This window comes from Pongo pygmaeus, chromosome 19 (genome assembly GCF_028885625.2).
Source record: "Pongo pygmaeus isolate AG05252 chromosome 19, NHGRI_mPonPyg2-v2.0_pri, whole genome shotgun sequence".
Classification (NCBI taxonomy): domain Eukaryota; kingdom Metazoa; phylum Chordata; class Mammalia; order Primates; family Hominidae; genus Pongo; species Pongo pygmaeus.
In genome coordinates this window covers 7,567,293-7,577,616 of record NC_072392.2, presented here as the reverse complement: position 1 = coordinate 7,577,616, position 10,324 = coordinate 7,567,293, and the positions used below count along the sequence as shown (strand labels likewise).

Below are 10,324 nucleotides of genomic sequence, written 5' to 3'. Positions count from 1 at the left end.
GCCGGGATAGTCATTCCACGACAGGAAGAACTGAGAGCTTCCAGGACAGAAGACAACAGAGGCCAAGGAAAGGGAAGCCAAGCACCCCCCTTCACCTCCCCCCACCCATCCACATCTCCCCTGGGGACCCTGGCCCAGCCCCAGTCCCCTTGGGGTGGTGGGAATGCAAGGACATTTGGCTGGGGCTGATTGATGAGGGAGGAGGCAGCCACCGGGCACTGAGGCTGCTGTTTGCTGAGCACACAGATTCCTCCCCACTCACCAGCTGCTGCCCCCTGAGGCAGCTCAGTCTCCCCCTGACATCACCCCACCAGCCACTGGGGTTGCGGTGCCTGAGTTTCTGATGGCAACTGGAGGAAGAGGGAGAACCAGGAAACTGAACACTGATTCCCTGTGGGAATTGGGGGTACCTGGGGCCTGGTCCCCTCAGAACTCCCTTCAGAACTCCACTTTCCCTGCTACCTTTCAAGTAGCTCTCTGGCTGCCCAGTTGTCATTCCCATTCATTTTGTGTCCTTTTTCCTTCCCCCACCCAACTCTGAGCCTATGCCAGACAGCCTCCTGCCTCCAAACCACCGTATGACATTTCTCCCAGGTCTCAAAACTCTCCCAAGCCCCATGTCCGCGGTGGCCCGTGTAGCCCCTTAGGAAGCGCCATTTTTCATTCTGATTAAAATTCCAGATATGATGTCAACCATTCCCCATTAGAAATTCCCACTGCAAGACCAGGCACAGTGGCTCACACCTGTAATTCCAGCACTTTGGGAAGCTGAGGTGGGTGGCTCACCTGAGGTCGGGAGTTCAAGACCAGCTTGGCCAATGTGGTAAAACCCCATCTCTACTAAAAATACAAAAAATTAGCCGGGCATGGTGGCACATGCCTGTAGTCCCAGCTACTCGGGAGGCTGAGGCACGAGAATTGCTAGATCGCACCACTGCACTCCAGCCTGGGCCACAGAGCGAGATTCTGTCTCAAAAAAAAAAAAAAAAAAATTCCCACTGCCACTCCTTGTCCCATTCCCCTTTCCCTAAAAACCCCCAACACACACACACACACACACACACACACACACACACACACACACACACATACACACACTCCTCGGGCTGAATAGTATCCCTCAGCTGCCATTATTTGGAAGGAGGGCAAAGCCTGAGCTTCACTCTACAGCTCAGCCCCAGGACAGCCTCAATCCTATGCGGTTTGGGGATGGCAGGCGGACAGCTCTAGCTTCCATGGTCCCAGCCCTCTCGGTTCCTTTATTTCCGCTCTGACTTCCTGCTCTGGACTCTGCCAGCAGCTGTGCCACAGCCCCCAAAAAAGCTCAGAGCATCATCCTTGCCCTCCCAGAGCTTAAAATTTAGACGAGGAAAACACAAGTCACAGACACACAAGAAACAAAAGGCAAGGGGATGGGAGACTGAGTGAGATCAACTTCCTTAATGTGGATCCCAGACCCTAAGTGACTTACTCCCCTCCAGGCCGAGGCTAGGGAAGAACAGGACACATCCGAAGCATGCGTGTGATGGTGACGTCCTTCTTACTGTTCCCAAACACACCACGATCTCACCTCTGTGTCTGTGCACTCGCTGTTCCTCTGTCTAGCATGCCCGTCCCCAGCGTGCATGGCTTACTCCTGTCTCATGACTTAAGGTCCTGATCAAGGGCATCTCTTTCAAAGGGACCTTCCTGACCTCCTCATCTAAAGCAGCTCCAGGCCGGGTGTGGTGGCTCATGCCTGTCATCCCAGCACTTTGGGAGGCCAAGGTGGGCGGAGCACCTAAGGTCAGGAGTTCGAGACCAGCCTGGCCAACATGTTGAAACCCCGACCCTACTAAAAATACAAAAATTAGCTGGGCAAGGTGGCGGGCACCTGTTAATCCTAGCTACTTGGGAGGCTGAGGCAGGAGAATCATCGCTTGAGCCCGGGAGGTGGAGGTTGCAGTGAGCCGAAATCGCGCCACTGCACTCCAGCCTGGGCAACAGGGCGAGATTCCATCTCAAAAATAAATAAATTAATAAATTAATAAAGCAGCTCATTGTTGCTCTCCATCCTCCTCATCCTGTCATTCTGTTTTGTTTATATCCCTTTTCACACCTGAAATTGTATTATTTCGTTCCCCACCTAAATGGGGACTTTGTGAAAGCGGGGACCTGGCCTTACTCACCCTGTCCTCCCAGCGCCTGAACCGGTGCCTGAAACAAAGTAGCATTTAACATGCTGCTGAGCGAGTGAACGAACAAACCAATGAACAAACAAATGTCTTCCTGTGCCTGTAAGTCGTTTTGTTGTAGTTGTTTTGTTGTAGTTGTTACTCTAGGAATATGTGTGTGTATTTGTCCCCACAAAGCAAATAGGACAGCATGTGTTATTCTGCGTGGAAGTCACCAGCATTTTCAAATAGCTCCAGACACCCAAGTCACTACACATGTGAAAGGCTGTTGGTCTTGTGCTATTCGAGCGGGGCTGTGGGGAGTCTCTGGATGCCAGTGCTCTGAGGGGGTGTGTCCCAGGCGCTGTGCAGTCTGTGCTGTTCCTCTCCCTGGCTGTGCATCTGTCCCCAGGTGTCTTCCTGTCTCTCAGCATGTTATGATGTCTTGGCTGCTTTGGCGAGGTGCTTGTCTGTCACGGAGACTATCCCCACGTCTCTTCCCTCTTGTCTCTCCACCTGTGCCTCTAGATGTAGGTGGAGGGGGAGTCTCCCTGAGCTCCCTTGCCCCTTACACACCACCCTGCCCCAGTCTTGGACCCCTCCCTTTCTCAGTGGGCCCTGTTGCTGGGCTCTGGGTTGCCATAGTGACGGTTGCCAAGTCCCTGAGGCTGATAGCCAGCGATGGGGCTGTCGGCTCCATCCACGCGGGAGGCTGAGGGGGGCTTCCCATTGTGTAGAGAAGGGGATGTTGCCATGACAACCAACCCCCACTAAGGGGCAAGGACCAGCCTTTCCACCCCCCACGAGCCTCCCCACTTCGGGCAGCTCCAGTGTGGGCTCAGAAGGCAAGAGTAAATTCCAGACAGCCCAGCACCTGGCCTCCCAGCTTTCAACTCCCCTCCTGCGGTGCCTGCACCTCTCAAGACCCAGGCATCTTGCTCAGACGGGGAGTGGGAGGAGCAGGGGTCCCACTGGACAGAAGAGAGGAAGAGGGACCCCTTGACCTCCAGGCAGATGGGAGACAGCGGGAGGGGACCTAAAGTCAGGGGAGGGGCAGGGAGGGCAGAGGTTGTGACCCCTGCTGACTCGCTCCAGTGATGCTCCTGACGGCTGCTTTTGTGGTTGGAGAATGGGGCTAAGTCTAGGGGGCTGAGCACCTGGGCTTTTTGGGGGAGAAGAGCCTTGGTTATGGGTATACAGGGAGCCAGGGCACACGTGGCTTGATGCCTGGGTCCCTCCCTGAGTCCTTCCTACTTCCTTCTGATCAGCCACATCCCTTCTCCCCACGAGTCCCCAACAGCAAAACTTCTCAAGTGCCTTGGGCAGGGATGGTAGGGAATAGACTTTAACACGTGAACATGTTTTTACCACTTTGATCCTAATTGCGACTTGCCCTGTCTCTGGTGCTTTGGCTTAGCAAGACACTCAGACTGTCCCCATGGATGAATTGGCAACCCCACTCCTGCCTGCATTACTCTCTCCCTCCCCTAGAGGTGACACCTTCCTCCACCTTCTCACCCAGCCCATTTTCGCCTCCCCAAGCACTGCCAACCTCACCACTCCAAACTAGCCCTATCCCTACTCACCCTCCTTGGTTGGTTTCATGCAATCCAACCCTTAGCTGAAAGCCATTCTAACCAAGCCTTTGTCCCAATTCAAGTCCAGTCATTCTCCAGCCTTCTTGTCAACTTTTGAAGTTTTTTATTTTTTTTGGTTTTTGTTGTTCAAATTTCCCTTTTACAGTAAAACTATTGAGGTGACGGCATACCCCGCCACCATGTCAATATCAACTTCCTGTTCCCCAGAAGGAGCAATTAGAAAAATCAGGAAGGAGCTGGGAACTACAGCACCAGAGAGGTGATTTGACCTCTGGTGGACAAAGCAACCATCTTGGCTGGTGATTGAGGTGGCCAACCTGGTGCCCAACAGCAGCTTTGATCTAATAAAACTGAGCTGGGAGGAAACTGAGGCAACACCCAATTGCACACTAGAGGGCAGGAAGAGGTATCAGCTGGTCACTGTGGAAACAGTGGCCTTTGCTAAGTACCACTGTCAGCTAGACCAGCCAGTAGGCCACCATTTTGGTCACTAAGAAGGGAACTGTGTTGAGTCTGAAAGGAGTTGGAAATGGAGGATGGAATGAACAAGACAGCCATCTGGGTTACTCGGGAGAACACATGGGTTCTTGGGGTAGTCCTGTTGATTAACAGAGATTATACTGGGATATGGAGAGGAAAGAACAAGACAAATTGGGCCTGCCACAGCACATGGCAGTCATCTTAGCTGTCCTAAAATCAGCACAGAGCACAAGGGAAGGGAGATCTTGGGAAGAGCCACTGGAGACTGGGAAAAGTCCTTCTCGGTCTACCTCTATCCTCTTACAGTCAGTGAGTTCCAGCTTCCTCCTGAAAGGAAGTTCTTCCTGCCCTTCTTCTCCACAGAGTAAGAACCATCCATCTCCCACCCCCTGATCCCCCAGACTAAGCCACTTGGAGTTCCAGCCAGACCACTTCCTGTTTCAGAAGTGCTACTTCCTGTCCTGGATGAAGGCACTTCCAGTTCCTGCTGCACTGCTTCAGCTACTTCCCAGGCCATTTCTGTCCGGGCCTGGTCACCTCTTGTCTGGAGCAAGTCACTTCCGGTCCCAAGTGGCCCATTCAGCATCAGACCAAGTCCATACATGTCCCGACCGGTTCATATCTTGCTATTGGCCACTGGACAAAACGGGACACTTCTTCTCATGGTAGCTGTCATGACCCAACCACCCCAAATGGCTGGAGTAAGTATGTAGAGGCCTGGGCCAGGGCAGGGAAGGCAGCCCTGCTGCCCATGGCCTGAGCTGGGGTGGAGTGTCAGAGCCTTCCCCATAAGGCCCCCATTTTTGGCAGACTGAGGGGGGTGGTTGGTATGAGAGGTCAGAAGGGGGGCTGAAAGCTAAGGGGAGAAATGCTTGGATGCCCCCACCCAGGAGATGGGAGAGGCACAGGATAAGAAGCCAAGAGGGTGAAAGGAGATGTGGGGAGGAGGATGCTAGGGAAGAAGAACAGACCTAGAGATGGAAGAGAGGGAAAGAATAAGAGATAGAGAGAAGAGAAGAGGCAGAAGGAAGGCGGTGCCAACCAAAAGGTGGGCTGTTCCCGCCCCTAGCTCTGGGTGGGTGAGGGGGACAAGGATGCCTGGGTCATCGTCAGAGAGGAGGCTGAGCCTGTGCCCCTCCCCAAGGAAATAGGATCCAGGGACACTGAGACAGAGGGGGGCACCCATGGCCAAATGGGAGTGCAGGAAGTGGGGCAGTGGGAATCCTAAGGAATCCTAAAAGTGGAGATGAGGACAGCAGCCAGGAGGAGTGAAGGGGCTGGGGGGGGCACAGGGGGCCGAGGAGATGTTAGAGGTGTCCCTCAAACCAGGAATTAAACTGGAGGAGCACCCCAAGAAGGGCCGGATTCAGGATAGCCACGTGAGAGGAGCCCTCATACCTTGTAGTAGATGTTTGGAGGGCTCTGGGGGGGCCCATCCTGCACGATATACACAGGATGCCCATAGTCACCACTCACCTTCTCATAGTGGGGGCAGAAGGGGGGATCTGCAGCCCCACCGCCCCGCAGAGCTATCCCTAGCTCCCCAGGCTCAGCCTCCCGAGGTCCCATCCCACCTCCACCCCCCAGGCCCAGAGACCCTCCCCTCCCGAAGGAGCCAGGACCAGGGTGGCGACTCTCCGAAGGCTTGGCCCGCCGTCTCCGCCAACACATGGCACCCCCAGCCCCTGCCACGCCCAGCAAGAGCAGCGCCAGCCCCCCTGCTGCCCCAGCCACTGCAGGCATGCTGGGAGGGGGCAGGGGGCCTTCAGCACCCTGGGAGGTTGCATTGCTGGTGGGGTCACCTGGCAGGGAAGGGGTGAAGGAGGAAAGAGGGGGAGGGACTGAGGGAGCCACGTGGGCATCTGGACACCCAACCCTGGGGGTCCCCATGGGCTTCCCTTGTAGGGCCCAGGCCCCTTGGGGACCCCACCTCCCCTCCCCCGCCGAACTCTGCTCAGAATCCAGGTGTCCAGCCCTTCAGCTTCCTGCCACGGAGTCCTCCCCACTTCTCTGACAGCACTGATTGAAGCACTGACTTGGCTAATTAGTTCTAATTGAGTCTTTTCCTCATTTGGTTTCCATTCCCCTCCCACCCTCCCATCTCTCTTCTCCTCTTTCCTGTATCACCGCCCCCAAAACTGAAGAGGGAGGGAGGGTGACGGCAGGGCAGCTGGGGTCTGAGAGCAGAGGAAGCTGGGGAAGGCAGGGGCCTAGCCCCTGGTTCCTACCTGGCAGGTTCTCCTTCCCAGGCTCCAGGCTGTGGGCTGCCCCTCGGTCTCTTTCCATGGGCATTTCAGACACAGGTTTTCGGGGGGCAGCCCCTCCTCGGGGACCTGGAGATGAGGAAGACCGAGAGAGGGGCTGAGACAACTGCCCCTGACCATGATCGTACTGCCCCAACATCCCTTCGCGCCCAGGAGGTGTCCCCTAGCCCCACTCACTTTGTCCCACTCGGAGAAGCACCTTCATGCCTCTGGTTAGGCACACACCTCCCTGCAGGCTCTCCAGGCCCTCCCGGGTCCCATCCGATGTGGCTGGGAGAGAAAAGCCAGAGGAAGAGGTTGGCACTCCAGAATCTAGCCCCGATTCTGGCCCCACGCCCTGGTGTGAACACTGCCTGAGGGCACCGGGATCTCCCTCTTGGCTGCAGGGGTCCCCCTCCCTCTCTGCTCAGTATCAGGAGCAGCCCCCCACTCAATGGTGCCCTCTGCCCAGCAGTACCAATGATGTAGTAATCGTGGTGGGAGCGGAACTCGTGGCCCCAGAGATTAGGGCTATACTCCTGGAACTTGATGGTGAAGCGGAGATCCAGGTCTGGGCGATCACAAGTAAGAAGGAGGTTTGGGGCAGGGGGTGCCTCACAGCGCCGGCCCTGGGCACCCCCTACCAGGTACAGCTTGTAGAACTCATAATTAGGAGAGGAGTGAGGGCCAGGAGGCCGGGCCCGGGGGCAGAGCAGGTCTAGCCGGTCCCCGATCTGAGGGTACAGCACATAACCACCCTCTGCCTGGAACCTATGGGGAGGAGGGTAAGGTGGACAAGGAAGAGATGTCAGAAGCCTGGCCCCCAGAGCTTTTCCTTCCCTCACCCCACAACCTTCCAGGACAGCAATTGTCAGCTGACGCTTGCCCGCCTTTGTCTGAGTGGAAAGTCTGTTCTTACAGGGCAGGCACCAAGGACTCTGTGCGTTCACATTGGAAGCAGCAGGAAGCCAGGCTCAGAGGTCTCCTGCCCCTTGGTGTGCCCAAATGCACTCTTCAGCCCGCCCTCACCACATGCACACTGCCATCTCCCGCTCCATCACCAGCCCCGTTGCCATGGCAACAGGATGCCAGTTACCAAGGAGCTGGCCTCTCTGGAACCACACAGCCCACCCCTCCCAGGTGATTTCACTATTCCATGGCAGCCAACCATGGGGGCAGAGCCTCCCCTCCTTCAGGCCACCACTGAATTTCAGGGATTTCCAGGCAAAGGGGGAGGTTCAGGGAGGGGCTGTGTGGAGGGTGGTCTAGACCAGTGTCCTAAGTTAGCCAGCTAATAGGACAGAAGGCAAATGCCTGGTTTGGCCATGACCATCAATGGGGCTGATGGGAACCAGGGTCTAGGGACCTGCTGCCTGAGTCATTCTCCCACTCAGAATCCCACACTGGGTCTTAGACTTCTGGGGCAAGTGCTCTATTGCTTTGGAAAGGAAAGGAGTTGACTTTTCTAACCACAACCAACACACTTCACCGTCTCCTTGGCCAGTGCACCCAGGCATCCACTGTCCCAGCACAGCCACAACTTGCCAACCCCTGCAGCCCCTTCCTGGACATCAATAGCTGCTGAGACAGGGTCTCAGGACTCAGGAGTGGGTCCCAGGGGACTGCTACTTGATATCTTCCCAGACTCCCAAGTGTCCCACTCCCACCCCACATCCAAAAGAGCCCCCAGGACACCCTAATTTCCTTTTCTCTACCCCGTGAAAACAAGCTTATGTTCTCAAGCTACACACCTGATACTCAAATTGCAGCTGGGAGTTGGCAGGTGGGTGACTGAGTACAGAAAAGACACTGAGATTATACCCAAAGAGATCCAGGGAAAAGAGAGGGAGGGATGGCAGGGCAGAGAAGTATGAGGGAGGCTGGGAAGTAAAGAGAGGAAAAATAATCCTAGCTCTCCTTTAATGAGCACATAATACATTCACACACCTTACCACTAATCCTCATAATAGCTGTAAGGATTGAGAATACAAACTCAGAAAGGTTAAGTGACATGCCCAAGGCCACACAGCTGAAAGCGGCAGAGCTAAGATTAAGACCAAGGATTTGATGAGCTCCAAAGTCCACCCGCTTCCCATGGCCTCACACAGTCTCCCCAGGGAAGTAGGAATTTTTCAAAACACAGAACTCTTTTAGGAGCGGGAAGTGGGATCCACATGCAGGCAAGGGACCCAGATGACCTCCCGAAGGTTCTGTCCTACCCCGCGTGGCTTGAAGTTTCATCTGACCCCTGGCCTCTTTTCGGAGCAAAAGCAGGCATGCCATGGAACAGAGGGTCTGATGGAAGAGTTTGCAGCAAAGATTGGGGGAGGGGGCAATGGAGTCCTCAGGACTCCAGATGCAAAAGGGAAGGAAGGAGGGTTCAGGGGGCTCCAGGCTTCTTCCAGCAAGATGCCCGCAAGCCAGGAAGGCGGGAATATGTTCTGGCTGGGAAATCGTTCAGCCAACAGTTCACTGACCCTCTGGCTGTGGGGAAGAGTTGGGAGATAGACTGTGAAGAGAGCCAAGGAGCCTTGGGGAAGTTGTCCCCAGAGCCCCCAAACGGAACCCCCTTGCCTCCCATCTCGGCTGCCCAGTCCCTCTTGGGGAGGGAGGCACCCTGCCCTGCCTTCCCTTCAGCGACTCGCAGCACCTAATCTGCAGCTCTCTCCTGAGAGCTGACAGTAACCAGGCTCCCTCTAAGCCCAGCCCCCGACGCAGGCCTCCCACAGATCCAAATACCCACCTCACTGCCCTCCCGGCTACCCATGAACTTTCTTCTCCTTGCCCCTTTGGGGTCTCCAAACTCCTGACATCCATAGCACCACCCGCATCCAGCTCTGCGTGGGACCCGGAGTCTGGCTCCCAAGATCACCTGTCTAGTAACCCATCACACATCAGAGCACCAGCACCTTCCCTCCCGCCTCCTCCCTGCCCACAGAAGCCCGCCTCCAAGCCCCCAAAGCTTCCCTACCCACTGCCCTAGGGTCTGGGATCTCCCCAGCCGCAGGCCGCTCACCTCTTATTCGCCGAGTTCCAGTAGACAGGCTCCAGGCTGAGCCCAGACACCAGCCCCAAAACCCCCAGCAGCAGCAGGGCCCCGACTCGCACGCCCCCCGGCCCAGAATGGGGGGGCCCCATGACCCCGCCAAGGCCTGGGGGGCGGGGCACCAACTCCCCCAAAGTCGCTCACCCCCCGGGGTGGCTGCCTTGGCTGCCTGGCTCTTCAGCCCGGAGCACCCCGGTAGCTGATGCCCCCAGCGCCCACGCGGACCTGCTTCCTGCTGTGTCCGCGCCCCCGCGGCAGAGCGCTCAGCCCCACCAGAGCCCTTCCAGGGGCCGTCTGCAGGCGCCCTACGCGCCCCCGGCCCACGCGCCAGCACCCCGGGATCTGTGAGCCCGCCTAAGTGGGGGACTGGGGGCGTCGGGGGCCGGGCGGGGGCGGCATGAGGCGCCGGACCGGGGAGCGAGGAAGGGGACGCCAAGCCGGAGCACCAGCCTCGCCGGGATTGAGGGCAGCGGGCTAAGGGAGGAAACCAGTCCCGAGCCCAGGAGGGGGGAGTTAAAGGAGAGGCGGGGAGGGGCAGAGGATGGTGGAGGGAAAAACCGGAGCTGGAGCTCGAGGCGGAGCGGGCGGCAGCATCCCGCGGCCCACGCCCCCCACACCTCCCTCACCTCGCGCACCTCCCGCCCGCCGCCCCGCCTCAGCCCCCGGCGCGGGCAGTCACGCCCCCTTTGTCTCTCCGAGCCTCTGGCTCCGGCTGAGTTCTGCCCGGCTCCCCTCCTGCCCTCCGATCGCCCAAGCTGCTGGAATCTTCCTCTTTCGAATCCAGAAAGGCTCTCGCCCTCTCCA

The 10,324-nt window shown here is 57.1% G+C and overlaps 1 protein-coding gene across 2 annotated transcripts; it reads right to left on the bottom strand.

Moving 5' to 3' along the window:
- Positions 1-3,837: 3,837 nt before the first annotated feature.
- EFNB3 (ephrin B3) lies at positions 3,838-10,177 on the bottom strand. 2 transcript variants are annotated; one of them, XM_054457337.2, is made up of 5 exons: positions 9,491-10,177; positions 6,953-7,245; positions 6,673-6,765; positions 6,460-6,564; positions 3,838-6,033 (listed from the first exon to the last, which is right to left on the bottom strand). In XM_054457337.2, exons 1-5 carry the CDS (start codon positions 9,610-9,612, stop codon positions 5,624-5,626), a joined length of 1,023 nt encoding a protein of 340 aa, XP_054313312.2. In that variant the 5' UTR covers positions 9,613-10,177; the 3' UTR covers positions 3,838-5,623. The 2 variants fall into 2 exon arrangements, with proteins under 2 accessions (XP_054313312.2, XP_054313313.2); XM_054457338.2 differs by having other exon boundaries at positions 6,695-6,765; positions 9,491-10,128.
- Positions 10,178-10,324: the final 147 nt, after the last annotated feature.